General features: G+C 41.4%; 1 protein-coding gene across 2 annotated transcripts in view; it reads right to left on the reverse strand.

Moving 5' to 3' along the window:
- lamb2.L (laminin subunit beta 2 L homeolog) overlaps nt 1–16,983 on the reverse strand; it is an 88,334-nt gene that overhangs the window by 31,575 nt on the left and 39,776 nt on the right. For both annotated transcript variants that reach the window (NM_001094695.1, XM_041589374.1), the window contains 8 exon segments: nt 1,393–1,551; nt 1,864–1,999; nt 3,020–3,099; nt 5,897–6,009; nt 11,781–11,960; nt 12,899–13,087; nt 13,823–13,943; nt 14,056–14,258. In NM_001094695.1, coding sequence (NP_001088164.1) covers nt 1,393–1,551; nt 1,864–1,999; nt 3,020–3,099; nt 5,897–6,009; nt 11,781–11,960; nt 12,899–13,087; nt 13,823–13,943; nt 14,056–14,258 — 1,181 coding nt within the window.

A 16,983-nucleotide genomic window follows, 5' to 3' on the forward strand; every position in this document is an offset into this window, starting at 1 on the left:
AAAATAGAATAAGGCTAGAAATGCTGTATTTTGTATACTAAACATAAACATGAACTTACTGCACCACAAGCCTAATCAAACAAATGATTTATGCTTTCAAAGTTGGCTACAGGGGGTCACCAACTTGTAACTTTGTTATACATCTTTGCAAGACCAAGACACATGTGCACATGCTCAGTGTGGTCTGGGCTGCTTAGGGATCATCGTAAATGATCAAAACAGCAAAGCAAGACTGATTAATAATCAGAAGATGCAGACTGCACTGGGTCCTGTGCAGCGCCGGATTTCTTTTCCGCCCGCCCCTAGGCCACGCGGTCCGACCAGGTATCCGTGCGGTCCTAGTGCCCGCCGTCCCAGCGCGCCGGCGAAAAAACGCCGGCGCAGCTGGTGTAGTTGAACGGGGACGTGAACGTCCCCATAATGCGGCTGGGCGGCATGCCGCCCCTATTTTTTGCCGCCCTAGGCCCGGGCCTATGCGGCCTTGCCGCAAATCTGGGCCTGGTCCTGTGTTGTCATGTAATCTAATGTGGATTTTATAGTTTTTGTATTGTTTAATACAAACGTTATCCAACTCTGCAGAACCAGTGGCTGCAGCAAAATAATCCTCCAAATAGAATCCCAGTTTATCAGTTTAAATCTGGCTCCATGATCTTTGTCCCTGCAGCTGGAGTTGGAAACAGTAAAGGGGATGTAAAGGCAAAAATAAAATACAATACAAATCTCTATACAGTCGCTGACTGCTCTACAGGGAAACAAACAAAGCTGCTTGAGTTCTGCATGGCTGGGAAGGTGGGGGCTCCCCCTGCTGTTCATAAGTATGATTGTTTCCCTGCAGAGCAGTTAGGGACTGCCTGACAATTCCTATCCACAGCAGTAAATGAAGGGCAAATTTCACTGCATTCAGTCAGGTTTCTTATAAAAACGGTACACATTTTTTAATTAAAGTATATTGGAAATAGGTTTCTTTTTCATTAAAGAAAGTAAAAATGAGAATTTATTTTTTTTGCCTTTACATGCCCTTTAAGCCCACGGACTTGCATCACTAATTTTGAAGGGGCGGTTACGTTTCAGTAGCATGTTTGAGAGGACTCTAGTACCTTATAGCCCCCAACAAAGTGGAACAATATACCCTATATTCTGAAAGAATGCCTTCATCCAACTTAATGGCTGCAAGGATACATTTTCCATTGGCTCCACTTAGTGGGCCCGTTTCTTGTAATGTGCTCTAGGGCAGAGAATAATATGTTATGTATGTCCTCCAAGCATGTTTAGTTGGAAATGTGATACAGAATTGTGTCTGTATATTCTCAAGTTACTGAGAAGTGAAGTGATATAGATGATGTGTCTCAGAAATTGCCCCCATGCTTCTTGGCCAAATCTGCTGAACCATACCTGGGGTTCGTAGCGGATGATGACATCATACTCCATAGAATAGGGAATGTTGCTGATCTGGAACTCCAGAATTCCACCCTCTGGAACCAGGGCAAACCCAGGACCGGTCCATGTGGCCTGACGACCAATTGGACGTTCCCTCTCCAACACTGAACATCCCTGAGCAAAACAGTGAGACAGAAGGTGGTTGGTGAATGTGCAATACCGGCTCCTACAGGTATTACTAGGTAAAGTCTTTGGGTGCAGAGGATGCTAAAGGAGTCATTTACTCAGACTGGTGGAAGAAGTGCAAGACCACTAAAGGGTGTATGAGCTTCAAACTCCATAGAAAAGACAATGCTGCTGATCTGGACCATTTAAGCCTCCCTATATCTTCAGTATTCTCCACCTGTACTTGGGTGGGTCTCACTATGGGCCCAGTGTATGGCTCAGATAATAGGGCCCATTTACGGTCGGCAAGTGCATTTGTACCTGTCGATGCACAGCAGATTCGGCCTCGTATGTGTAATGATCCAAGTGTATTCGGTAATAGCCAGATTTCACCTGGTTACATTGCCTGCCAACCATATGACTCCGGCATCGACACTGGCCAGTCTCCATAGCACAGCTGAGAAGGGGGAAAGACATCACATTATTCTGGAACTAGCACAGACAGTCAGTGGTACAAATAAAAAAAATTATTTTTAGAATTTAGTCTAGAGGAGAAAACCAAAGCAACTAATCAGTGGTTTCACATTATTTCACATTATCTCTGGTTGCCAGGGTCAAAACTATCCTAGCAACCATGCATTTATTTGAATGAGAGACTATTATATGGATAGGAGAGGGCCTGTATAGAAAGAGGAGTAATAAAAAGTAGCAAGAACAATACATTTGCAGCCTTACAGTGCGTTTGTTTTTAGATGGGGTCAGTGACCCCCATTGCAAAATTGGAAAGAGTCAGAAGAAACTGTAAAAAATAAAAAAAAACATAGACCAACTGAAAAGTTGAGTAGAATTAGCCATTCATAACATACTTAAAATTAACTTAAAGCTAAACCACCCCTTTGATTTACACTACATGGCAGCAGGCCCAGACTGGCAATCTGTGGATTCTGGCAAATGCCAGAGGGGCTGCTGTAAGTTGCCATGGATAGTCACTATATATTGGGCTGGTGGGGGGCTGTTTGGGCTGCTGTGTGGCCTGTTTGGGCCTCTGTGCACCTGAAATGCCAGGGCCTATTTTGAATCTCAGCGTAGCAGCTCAGAAACCAGTGCATTCTGCATGAGAATATAATAACTAGCCCTGTAGCATCAATATATATGAAAGACAAATAACCCCAATGTCAGACTGGCCCACAGGGATACCAGGAAAACTCCCAGTGGGCCCAGGTGTCAGTGGGCCCTCCTGCTTCTAAACATTTGGCCTATTTCATGGCCATTCCCTATTTCTATGAGAATAAAGAGGCTAAATAGAAGGAATAATAGTTTATAGTATGTAAAGAAAAGAGACTAGGAGAATAGAGGTTGAGCAAAGAGAGGGAAAAAAATTTGTTCTGATAGTGGGCCCTTGGTCTAAGGTTTTCGGGTGGGCCCCTGGTGTCCCAGTCCGACGCTGAATAAACCTTATGTAGGAAAGTGCACTTACTGATTATCCCAGGCACCGCCAACATCACAGTCACAAGATCTGCACCCATGAAGGTCATGACTGAGGGCCCAAAATTCTGGCTATAAAGATAAATAGAAAGCTGTGAGTCAAGGCCTGCTGCTGATAGGGGACAGACAATGCTAATCAAGTATAACTCTATCTAACAATCATCCCAGACTGACTCCGCATGGAATATTTTTGGTAAGTCGAGTTGGTAAGTCGAGTCCAGTCGGCTCCCAGCAGGAGTAGTCAGGACCAAGGAGGAAGCTTCAGGGGTCAAAGTCCAAGTTCGTGGTACAACATGGGATCAAACGAAATCGTAATCAAAGTCCAGGTAAAAGTCCATAAGGCAGGCAGAATAATATCAAAGTCGAGGTTCAGGCAGGGTCAAAAGTCCAGGAATCAAGACAACAGGAATTAACAAACACCCAGGAATGTTCAAAACAAAACCTATAATTGGTCATCGAACCGGCGTCCTTGGCGTCCTTTTATTTTGAATTTCATGCTGGATGAGTGACGTCATCGGCCCACGTGGCTCATGGGTGCCACTATCTTGGATGAGTCGCTGTCGGAGACAGGAGCTCCATCGGGCACTCCTGATAATTGGGAATTCCCTGCTCCATCAATCTAACTACTTTTCCAGCCAATAAAGGCAAGTGCTGAACATAAAAGCCTGCCTGTCTTCTTGTCCCACTAGATGCCCGTACCAAGCCCAGCAGCGCAAATAAAAATAAATATTAAAAGAAAATAATCATTGAAAAAAAAGCTAGATGGGCCCCTGATCACACTGGACCTTTAAGCTGTAGACTAGGGGAGTCTGTGCATTAATCAGCCCCTGGGGCTGGGCCTGCAACCCTCCCAAAAAGTAAAATTAGGCCCCAATTTGCCATAAATGAGCCCTATTTGTTTCTTGTTTTCTTTCTCTTTGTGCTCAGATCTGGTTGGCACTTGGCACCAGTAGTTGAGGAGGTTTCACGGGACAAACCACAGAACAACATAACACACAATGAGAACAAAAGACCCGGCCCGATTCATTGTAGCTGCATATTTTCCTTAAAAAAAATCTTTTCTAACAGTCTTTTATCCTGAGACATCACAAGCCCCTGTAATTATGATTATCATGTATTGTGCGCAGTTTCCAGCCGGTATAGACCACACACGCTTGGTTTAATCTTAAAATTACCAGCACAGTGATCTGTATAGGGAACAGGCAGGAGGGGGACTTTCCACTTTGTGCCCATCAGCAAATTCCCTGGCTTTCCATGACCAGAATAGATACAGTTACCAGCAGCTGCTGTCTGGAATGCGCAGGAGGATGACGCCTTAGACACTGGGAAATGGCATTTCCTGTGGCGGCTCGCAAGGTGCGTGCACAGAATGGAACACTCCAATGGCAACTGATATTTATAATCATATTATTACTATATAATCTTTAATTAAAAGAGATATTCACCCTATAATCATGCTACTATTATTATCATTAAGGGATCTTTCCTTAATTTGGATCTCCATAATTAAGTCTGCTTAAAATTAATTTAAACATGGGGATGGTTATTTACTTAAATCCAATTTTTTTTGATTATTTTGATTATTTAAAGAAAAAAGTATGGCCAAACTAAAATCCCTGATTAGACTTTATTTATTATTAAAAAAGCTTGACTTAATCGGTTTGTGTAAAAACCCGATAAAATCGGGCAAAAATCTGAATCGTACGATTTTTTTTGAGATTTTTCCAGAAATTCCGAATTTTTTGGATTTTTGCCTGAAAACAGTAAAAAGGTCAGATTTTGGGGCTCATTCCAGCGCAGACCACAGAAACGTCAAAATAGGATAAGGGCCTCTGCCATTGACTTATACACAACCTCTGCAGGTCTGAGATGGTAGATTTTCGGATTCAGGCTTTTTGAAGCATCGGACTTTAATAAATCTCGAAAAATTCGAGGTAAAAAAAAATAAAATCGAGTTTTGCCCCAAAAAGCCTGACCGGAATTTAAATAACCCCATAAGTAAACCCAATAGGATTTTTGTGCCTCTAAAACGTTTTAATTATATCATATGGAGTCTATGGGGCAAATTCACTAAGATGCGAAGTTGCGCCAGGCGCAACTTCGCCGCACTTCGCCAGGCGTAGTTTTGCCAGGGCTCCGCAAATTCACTAAAATCCGAAGTTGCGCACAGGGGTAGCGTAAGATTGCGAAGTTGCGCTAGCGTTGATTCGCTATATAAAGCGAAGTTACGCTAGCGAAGGCTAATTTGCATACGGCGCGAAATTCAAATTTCAATGGAGGAACACGTATCTGCACTACAAATGCCTAGAAAACCTTCAAATCTGCAATAACATATTTTATTTTGCCCTACACATGTGCCCACTGTCTAGGTAAGTTGCCATGAGTCAGGAAATGTAGGGGGAAGGAAGGGGAGCCCCAAAAAATTTTTGATCTTTTTCAGCCTATCAGCCATCATGTAGAAAACACGCCAGCGTTTTTTTGGGACTTAGAAAAAAAATTGACTATTTTTTAAACAATCCCTATCTACTCTATTGCGCTTCGCCAGGTCTGAGGTGGCGAAGGAAGTCTAGCGTAAAAGGTAGCGTTCAGTACACTGCGCAAGTTAGTGAATTTGCGTAGTTTCGTCGCTAGCGAAACTTCGCCTGGCGTAAGGTTGCGAAGTAACACTAGCGAAACTATGCCAGCGTTCGTTAGTGAATTTGTGCAGTAGCGAAAATGCCAAACGCTAGCGAATTAACGCTAGCGTTCGGCGCTTCGCATCTTAGTGAATTTGCCCCTATGAGAGACAGCTTTCCATAATTCAGAGCTTTTTGATTAACAGGTTTCCGGATAACAGATACCTGTACTGGATTTAGGGTGCAAGCCTTACCAGACACTGGTTGCATGTTCTCCCGGTCACAAAGCGTTTGCAGAAACAGTCACCGCTGATAGGGTCACACTGGGCACCGCCCGAGATTGTACCTCTTGGGTCACACTGGCACCCTACGGGAAAATAATAACAATCCCTATTGAATTTGGTTTGGTATTTGCCCAAATCCTTTATGAAGAATTTAGTATTTGATTGAAACCAAAAAATGAGTCAAAATGATATCCTGGTCATCTTATTGGTCATTAGTTACCTGGTTAGCAGATGGGAGCAGACAAATAAGGGGCTCAATCATGCTCCCCTTAATGCCACTGCACTTTTGCCCCAAGTCTTCATAAATTACCCCCTCAGAGAAATACTGAAGTATATTAGGTTTGTTCATAGTCTTTAGAAACAAAATTGTCCACAGTCTGTGAGGCGATTGCCCTACTCTAAAGGTATTGCTATACTTGGAAGGGATTTTGCTGCATTAAACCTACAATTAGTTGACAGTCTCATTACTACAGCACCAGTGCCTGTCACACAGGCAGTGTCTAAAATTTCACCACAAAGCAACACTTCACTGGGTTGTGCAAAGAACTTTGTACACCAAGTTAAGTTGAGACCCGATGTAAAACCAGTACCATTTCCTGATTCAGCATGGGAAAAACTTGCTATTGATATTGTGGGTCCTTTTGCAGATGCTCCTATAGACTGTAGATTTGCTATAACCTTGATAGACTATTAGAGAAAATGGACAGAAATTGCATTTGTTTCTCATATAACATCAGCTACAGTAATAACATTTCTGTCTACAGTCTTCAGCAGAGAAGGTAATCCAAAGGAGTTAATATCAGACAACGGACCACAGTTTGTCTCATATGAGTTTGAATCCTTTCTGAGAGAGAGGAATATTGTGCATAGGAAATCTTCAGTGTATTACCCACAAGCAAATGGAGAAATCGAGCGATTCAACAGAAGTCTGAAAGAAGCACTACAGACAGCAAATCTTACTGGGAAATCTTGGAAAGTATTTACAACAGAGTTCCTACATAACTACAGAGCAACGTGCCATGCAACAACCCAATCATCTCCTGCTGAATTATTACATGGCAGACAGATACGCACTAAGTTACATATTGCAGACATCAAACTTCCACAACATACTGTGCCTACAAAATCATCTACTGCTGACATTGTAAAACATCAATAAGCCAAATGCAAGGCTTATACTGACAGAAAACGTGGTGCAAGAGAAGTACACTTTCAGCCTGGATCTTTAGTCAGAATTAAGAAACCAGGAATACTGAAACAAGGACAATCTAAATTTACTACACCACTTGAATTGAGACGCCAGCAAGGACCATACACATATGAACTGTCTGATGGATGCATATGGAATGCAAGTCGTCTTGCTCCTATTAGATATGACTTTGTAGAAGCTCCATTTGATGTCAACTGCAATAGGCCTAAAGAAAGTGAACCTATAAGGCATACTGAGAGAATCAGAAAACTACCTGCATGGAATCAGGACTATGTGATGTGAATAATGTATATTATTGCTTTAAGATGCATACTGTTTAATGTTGCTGTTTATTATAGTGGTCCAAATGCTTTCCTACTATAGGGGGAATATGTGGTGTTCATGCAAATGGCCTGTAGATGTCACTGTGCCCAGACTTATACAGTGCATACTCATACAGCTTAAAAGAGAAAGATACTGTTGTGTAATGGCTGCATGAGTCTCTGCTAATAAAGCACTGTTATAATCTCCTCATCCTCGGCTACCCAAAACATAACACGGTTTAAGTTGGACTTTTCCTATAAAGTAGTGTCCACTTTGTCGCAATCTGGTCAGTAGAAGACTTTGTTTATATTTGCATCTTGCTAATTCCTGGCATACAGGAGAAAAACAAAGAAGAACAGATTATCAGAGACAGTCCAGACATGGGGTGAAGAAAAGTAGGAATGAGTAAATGTCGCCAAGATTCATGTATCAGGAAATAAGTAAATATGTGACTGCAGGCAAGTATGTATTAATCCCCCCAAAAATGCATGGCATAAAAAGGACACATTCCACATGGAATATTTTGGTTGCACATTTTGAATTCCTACGGTGATACCAATATCCATAACAACAGAAGCGAGAGGCTGAATCAACAAATGTTGTCAGTGGAATTTCTTATGGGTATGAAAGTGTTTTGCCTTCTCCTGAACAAAATATAAGAAGAATATTATGAGGAGAGAAAGTTCTACAAGGCATATTCTGGTTCAAGAAGTGCTTTATCTATCCATAAAACCCAGTATTCCAGCCAGTGTACCCATGTGGTTATGGATGTTCAATGAACAGCCTTACCAACTGAATATTGACACCATGGCAGAACCTACACTTAAAGGGCACCAATCATGACCAAAATCATTTACTAAGTAAATACACTATGTGAAAGTTCAAGAAATCCGATTTTTAAAACAGTTAGAATTGTTTGTATAATGTAAATGATCAGCTCACTATTCCTTCTGCAAGATCTCCCCTATCTCCCCTGCAGTTCTAGCTGAGGCAGCCATCTTGGATTTCACTGGCTCCTCCTACCTATATCTTCCCAGCCAACTGTAGCTCTGAAATCTCGCACATGCTCAGTTGAAATTCCTTGCTTGCTTATCAACCCTTCTAAGCTATTTTCAAATCAGCCAAACCTGTGTGTTAGCTGCTGTTCAGTAGTGCTGCCACCTGCTGGAAGTTACTGTGTGCCCTTCATTTGCATAATAACATCACCAGCAGGGGACAAGATAGGGAAATCTCCTGATACTTCTAGTGGAGGAGTTTACTTAAACAAGGCATTCTGGGTAGAATACTCAAAGCAGTGTTACAATCTGAGCGTGCTCCTGAAATTTGCATATTAGAGTCTCTCTTATAGTCACAGTATGGCCTCCCTCAGTGAAAGAACCCATTTGATAAAGTAAGGGATTTTTTTAAAACCTGCAGTTTTTTCAAAAAACGATATATGTAGTTTGATTAAACGTGTTTAGCTTGTACTGGTCAGATTGTTAATATGTATTTGATTTTGGCTGTGATAGGTGCGCTTTAACTTAACTGTCACACATCAATGTATCTGAGATGCGTGTATAATGCAAATACACAACCACTGCTAAGGACTGAGCAATTCATAGACAATACAATACATTTCCCAACCAAGATGGAGTGTTACACCTTTTCTGCAATAATTTTCTATTATTTATGTCCGAGGCCTTCAAGAGTAACAGTATGAAGAGCAATATAGAGAATCAGTTCTCAGTTCTATCCACACAGGTTTCCCTTATTTATCCTAGTCAATGGCAGGTCTCATCCAAATGCAATATCACAAAAATGGCAATAAGATTTAGAGGGGTCTGCAAACATGCCCATCTTTGGCTCTGTGGAAAGGGATATTCCCCATTACAACAATTGTGCACTATAAATAGGGGCTCGTCATATAAGAAGGCAGTAGTGTAACTAGAGGGGGGCGGGCACTAGTGCGTGACGCACAGCTGGGCCCTGCCCCCCTCCGTTCCGCCCGCATTTTCAGTTGCGCGCGGGCTGCCGGGGGGCCCTGAGGGGGTGCCCTGGCCCGCTTGCACCCCCTGCTCCCCCGGGAGTTCCGCCACTGTAAGAAGGATATAAAACTCCGCTACCAGGATCCTCCTGTTCTCTCTCAAGAGGGAACCTGTCCAACCCCAACTAAAATCCCTATCATTGCTGCCTGTTAAGCAAAGCATAGCATATAAAACCCTTCTGCTACAATTGAAAGCCCTTCATTCCTCAATACATTTCTTCACTTTTCTCACTGGCCATCTTCTCCGCTCCTCTCAGAGCAACTTAATTTTCACACCTTCCACATCCACTGCCACCTCTTGCCTCAAACCTTTCTATCTTGCTGCTTCTTACCTCTGGAATTCCATCCCTAAATTCCTCTGGAATTCCGCTTTTTCAATGGAGCAAATTTACTAAAGGTTGAAGTGGGCTTTTCTAGCAAAAATTTGCCAAATGACAATTCGCAGGGACATTGGCAATTTACTAAAAGGCAAAGCGGACAATACGATAGCCTGTGTGCATGGCTTCTTGTACAATCATGTGATGCAGTTGCAGGAAGAAGTTGCATGTGCATATTGGTCTGGGGTGGGTTAGAGTCATGTCCGGGTCGAGGTTTTCCCAACCTGCACTTTACTAAGCCAAAAGCAATGTGTGTGAGACTATCCAGGAGTGCAGACAGATTGATGTTTAGTGCTGTGCAGATCTGGAGGAGAGATCTGCGGCCCCTGATGTACAAAGAGAGCCAAAAGAACTCCCTGCCAAGCTGCTAGAGACTCAGGAGTTGAACTGTGCCACTGTTGACATAGACTCTGCTGCAGAGCTGCCTGTAATCTCCAGTGTGACTTTCTCTGAGAGCACCCCGGTGAGTGAACCACCCAAGGGAGGATATTGGCAAGGTTACTTGTGTGGGGCCCCTCTGTGAGTACAGGCCTTGTTCTTGTACCTGCCATTTGGGAGCAGCTACTAAGTTCCAAAGGGAAAGGTATTTTTGGCAAAAGGTAGTGCTACCTAGTGTATAAGAGTGCTGTAAAATCCAGTTCTGTGTATTTTTCATGCAAAGAGGTTAAGGTCACCTGATCACCATAGCACCAGTGAGTGTATTAACAAAGAGTTACAGACCAATTCCTGAATGTTATCAGTAATCTGATCTGGTTCATTGCTTGCCCAGTAGGTAGCAGTGTTCAAAAGTTTAAAATGGAGAGCACACATGTGCTTAAAGCTCTTTTCCTGGATACCATCTTGGGGGGAGGTGGGTACAGGCATGGGTCTGAGCTTGTGTCAGGCCAAAGTTATGGACAGTTCTATTTAGTTATAGGAGTTTATGTTATAGTCACTATAGGAGTGAAAGTTGTAGGCAGTGTATTTTGTGAGCAGTAGTGATGGGTGAATCTGACCCGTTTCAATTCGCCGAAAATTTGCTAAACGGCACAAATTCCTCCAAATACATTGAAGTCGATGGGTGACAATTTTTTTTGACGTGCAACAAATTTTTTCAGCCGTTGGAGTCTATGGGCATCATTTTCGTGGCAAACCTTGGCGAAAAATTGGCGGAAAACTTTGCTCATCACTAGTGAGCAGTTATTCCCTCCAACAAGGAGAGTAGTTGGGGTTAGTACCCTTGACACGAGTGGGTGAGCTTAGGAGCAGGGAAAGTGCCAAGGAGCAAGTTACCCTGTGGGATCTCTAGTACTGGGGAAGATTCACCAAGATAGGCTGTACCACCCTAAGAGGGACTTATCTGAGTTTACTACTACTAAGTGTACTAAGTGTGAAGGATTTCCTTATATGCACTGAGAGTTTTTATTGCCTGTCTGCTGTGAGATAAAGCCACTGCCATTGTTCAATAAATAAGTTCATTGTTTTGAAGCAATCCCCCTTGACTGCTGTTGCTTTCAACCTGGTTGGTCTGTTCACTGTGACCATAGAAAAACACAAGGCTGAAGACTGAGTGTTTTTATACAGGTCATGGAACTCCGAGGTGACTTCTAATATCCTCATATTTTGCAACAGGGGCTACTTTCTTTATTATAATACACAAGTTTCAGTGAGTCGTGTGACAGAAATGACATCACTAAGCTACGATTATAACTGATGACATCACTAAGCACCGTTTATAAGGATATAATTTACAGGATATTCATGGCTCTTGTGTATATATATATAGAAGACCCTTATGAAAACACTTGAGTAGTTAGAAGATAACAAGTGTTATGTAATCGTGTCTCCCCAAGAGAGAACCCAACACAACGGAATAATGGCAAATTGAGACTCAGATTGTTTTTGTGAACGAGTGACTCATGCCCTTGGCGCTATACAATTGTATTGTTCTGGAAAACTTACTTTGGCAGCCTTGAAAGTTATTTGCACTCAGGCCAAAGAATCCGGTCTTGCATCGATCACATCTTGGGCCTTCAGCATAGTCTTTGCATCGACACTGTCCAGCAATGAGACCCAAAGCTGGGCTATCTTGGGCGTCACACAGCCCCCCGTCCAATGACCCGTCTGGGTCACAGTCACAGTCTTTATGGAAAAAATTAAATGTTACATCTTTTGTATAAAACACACACTTCATCCAAAAAACTTTTAATATGCTTCCATTTTCACAAATATGGCTAACATATATTAAAACGGTTGGTCACCTTAATTTTTTTATTAATTGTGTTTTTTGAAGTTAGATAGCTTTTTATTCAGCAGCTCTCCAGTTTGCAATTATAGCGATCTGGTTGCTAGGGTCCAAATTACCCTAGCAACCATGCACTGATTTGAATAAAAGTTGAAATATGAATAGGAGGAGTCCTGAATAAAAAGATGAGTAATACAGAGTACCAATAACAATACATTGGTAGCCTTACAGAGCATTTGTTTTTAGTTGGGTCACTAAGTAAGTAATTAAAAAACTATAAAAAAAATAAAATAATGAAGGCCAATTGAAAGGTTGATTAGAACTTATCACTCTATACAAACTAAAAGTTAACTTAAAGGTGAACCAACCCTAATCATCACCATTGTTTATAATTATACAGTCATGGACATTTATATATATAAACTGTTAAACTGTTACTGGGGCCAGAGCTATCAAAAGGTTTCGTACCAACAAGTATTTGGAAGGCCCCTATGAAAGATATATATATTTTGCAAGTTTAAGTGCAATCTATCAATAAAACCAAATATTCTCCCATCCCATTGGGCCCCTAAACCTTCTGAGCCACAGCGTTTCTGCACTTAAAATACATTATAGTTCTGATCTTGATCTAAATATCCTACGGACACTTGCTAACTACATTCCTGAGTGTATATTTAGTGTAGGATCATCCTGTTTAGAATAGGATCACTCTTTACATCTGGATGTGTACCTGTCAGACATAAAGATAAGTAAGAGGTACAGACTCAGCACAGTTTATTCGACATACTGTAGCAATAATACAGCCTTGTGGTACATACGCTATTCTTGCTCTAACCTTTGCATACTGCACTGTCCCGAATGTCCTTGCTTGGATCCTTGTAGAAGAATGGCTTGCAGAATTCACAGTTACGGCCCATGGTGTTGTGCACACAGTCGTCACACACCCCACCACTGACATTCCCGGTAGACAGGTACACAGCCATGTCAAAGTGACACTTGCGAGAGTGATTGTTGCAGTTGCACTCTGAAAAACATAGAGGAGGATTCATGTAGACAAACAAAGGACAGGGTGATGGATGCTCCCCATGAGTAGGGAATTTACCCTGGGCCTTCAACCTCAGAAAATAGGCTCTTTGGAGAGTATGTCCATGGTCACATATAAATAGGGATGCACTGAATCCACTATTTTGGATTCGGCCGAATCCCCGAATCCATCTTGGAAGATTCAGCCGAATCCCGAACAGAATCCGAATCCTAATTTGCATATGCAAATTAGTGGCGGGGAAGGAAAAAGTGGGAAAAAATTGGTTTACTTCCTTGTTTTGTAACAAAAAGTCATGTGAAATCTCACCGTCCCCACAATTTGCATATGCAAATTAGGATTTGGATTCGGTTCGGCCAGGTACAAGGATTCGGCCGAATCCTGCTGAAAAAGGCAGAATCTTGGCCGAATACCGTACCGAATCCTGGATTCGGTGCATCCCTACATATAAATCACCATTACCCTGTATAATAAAGGTGAGTTCTGTTGTCGTTACACAGACACCGTTGGACCACAAGTTGGACTACAGGGCTATTCATTTGGAGAAGCAAAGGACTTAAAGGGATTTGAAAAGCCCTCAAAACTGCAGACTTCTTTATATGACATTATATATGTAAAACAACTCAATCATTTGGTATTTCGGATATTTACAGCAGAGCTCTTGGACAATATCTTCTATGGGAAATCTGAATTTTGACTCCTGAAGCTTCAACTTACTTTTACAGGCATTGGTGCTGCGTCCTTCTGCTGGTCTCCAGGGAAGGTCATTAAAGAAACTATCACATTGCTCACAATTGAGCCCCTTGGTGTTGTGTTTGCACACGCATCTTCCATGCACCTATGGGTCAGGAGATATAAAGAATATCAGTTATAAAGACATAATAGATTTATATGTGATGCACGGGACATATTGAGGGAACATAAAGACAAATATGCTGCAAGGTCTGTACCATGCCCTCGAAATCTCTGGACAATCCTTCGATGGGCGCACATTCGGAAGCATGGCCGTAGCAGAAGCAGTTCCCTCGCACCACCAGCTCATAGAGGGCATAGTAATACTTCTCTTTGATCTCCACGCGGGAATCCAGGAGGTTGTCACCCAATGTGTGCAGCTTGGTAAAGTTGATTCGGAGGTTGGTGATCTTCAAGAGGTCTACAAGGACATAAAGATTGAGAAGGTGAAAGGAAATGCCTGAAGTGCTAGTCACATATAAGCCCTTGTTTATTCAGCTGCAGAGGGATTAACAGGAGTAGAGTACCAGCAAAAGTTCTCGGCACCTTCTCACTTAGGCACTTAATCATGAGCCTACGATTAAGTGTCTAAGTGCATGAAACGCGTAAGGATTTGTCTATTTTGCCTAATAAAGTCTGCTGTTCTTTTACTTCGCCTCTCCTGTGGGATCTATAAGTTTCTTGCGTTCTTCTTCCCTGGTACGATGCATAATACTTGGATCTACAGGCCAATAACTATAGTAACATTTTGGGTTTAGTATTCCTAATGTTTCAAATGATATAGTCATCCTAATCAAAAATAGTTCAATATTACACAGGTTCTATGAAACACTTGTCTAGTATAAGAGCAGTATATTCCCTTGTTCAACATGCTATTAATAAGGCATGTTCTGAACATACTTTCTGTCCCTTGTTTTAATCATGGAAAATCTATAGTTTTTGTTATTTCTTGCACTAAACAGGGTGATTGAAACTACTCCATGTTTGTATTTAGTTTACCAGTATTCAACCCCTCCCTTCACCCTTTGTTGCGACAGCTTTGTTAGCAAAAGTCAATTATTTTATCTCTGGTGATCTAATCTCTGTTTGGTTCAAGAAATGTCTAAAACATAGATTTTTAATGATTAAAACGGTAGGCAAAAAGTATGTTCAGCACAAACCTATTCATTGCACTCATGTTGCTCAAGGGGTTATACTGTCTCTTTAAAGGGGACCTGTCACCCAGACATAAAAAGCTGTTTAATAAAAGTCCATTTCAAATGAAACATGAAACCCAAATTCTTTTTTTTATTAAAGCATTCATAGCTGTTGTAAACTCATTTTAAAGTTTCAGCTGTCAATCAAATTGTGCATGCCCCTCATCTATGCCTTAGTCATAGAGGAGGGGCAGGCAATTACTTTCACTGTCCATTCATTACTTCCTAGATGTCACTGTCTCCCCACATTCCCCCGTTCTCTTCACTGTTAAATTGTGTAGCCAGGGCATGGGGATGGACATCAGGTCCCCCATTCTGGTGCACAAACAAGATTCTGAGATGATACAAGACTTGCCTTAATAACAGTGTCCACAACATGGCCGCTGCCTGCTTGCTATAATTATGAATTCGCAGACCGAAGGAAACAAGATTCAAAAAATGTATATAGTTTAATTAAAGTTCATTTTGCTTGACTAACGTGATAAAATAGGATTTTGAATTCTTTTTTTTGATGACGGGTCCCCTTTAAAACAGACAGTTGGGATATCACGTTGACTGTCTTGCAGTGTTTTTTAACCAAAGGCTCTTCAGCTCTTGAACAGAAAAATGAGCAAACAAACAAGTAGCAATAATAATAAATTTGTAGCCATACAGAGCATTTGTTTTTTTAGATGGGGTCAGTGACCCCCATTTGAAAGCTGGAAAGATTTAGAAGAAGTCATATATTTCAAAAACTATAAGAAAGAAAAAATGGAAATATTGCTTAGAATTAGCTGTTTTACAGCATTTACAGCAATAAAAGTTTTAAATCTGTAGTTATCAATATGATAAATTACTTGATACATCCACCTGTCTCCTTGAAAGATTAGAGTCAGTGTAGGAGGAAGGGAGGTAATGTAATGATAATCTTCCTCCCATCAACCCCCCTGACATCCTTATTTAATGTATCCGAGACACAGACAGTCTTGGAATGTATACAGACTTATACTGTAAATACCATTTCACAAAATACAAATTCATTTGCAAATACCAGTACTGCATTGGAAGCCATGCTAATCATCCCCTAGTTGCACTTTTTAGGGTTCAAAATATATTATCTGGTGCTAAAAAAAGTGCCAAAAACATCAAAAACAAACAGAAAGGCAACACAAGTTAAAGGACAAGTAAAGCCAGTATAAAATGAATATCTCTATCTTTGTATGATGGCATAGAGTTGCTGGTCATGAGCAGGGAGTAAGAAGGACCATAAAATTCCTGTGCCTTATAACAAAGCTATAAAAAAGTAATTTGCTCTTGGCTTTTGCGCCTTTTGGTTGGTAGCAGTACTGTTGGCATATAAATGATCACAGATAAATCTGAGTAGGGGGCACCAGGCACAGATGCTCCATGTAGGAGGAGGCTGTAGAATTCTTAGTACACAGTAAAAGGCAATAGTTATAGGCAATGCCCCTGGCATGTTGGTGCCTGCCACATTCCAAGCATAAAACCAGAATTATGTAATGAGAAAAGTTTGCCCAGAACGAGTAACCCAGAGTGACCCATCAGATGGTCTTATAATTTATACTAGTTTAGTAAAAACGACCTGCTAGTTGGCAAACCTTGTCCTGGGCTCAATCATTAAAGAAGTGGTTTGCCTTTAGGTTAACTTTTAGTATGTTATGGAGTGGCTTATTCTGAGAAACTTTGCAACTGGCCTTCATTTTTTATAGTTTTTGAATTATTTGCCTTTTTTTCTGACTCTTCCCAGCTTTCAAATGGGGGGGGGTCACTGACCCCATCTAAAAACAAAAGCTCTGTAACGCTACACATTTAGGGTTATTGTTCCTTTTTATTGCTCATCTTTCTGTTCAGGCCTCTCCTAATCATAGTCCAGTCTCTTATTTAAATCAATGCATGGTTGGTAGGGTTCTTTGAACCCTAGCAACCAGATTGCTGAAATTACAAACTGGA

This window comes from Xenopus laevis, chromosome 4L (assembly GCF_017654675.1).
Source record: "Xenopus laevis strain J_2021 chromosome 4L, Xenopus_laevis_v10.1, whole genome shotgun sequence".
Taxonomy (NCBI): Eukaryota; Metazoa; Chordata; class Amphibia; order Anura; family Pipidae; genus Xenopus; species Xenopus laevis.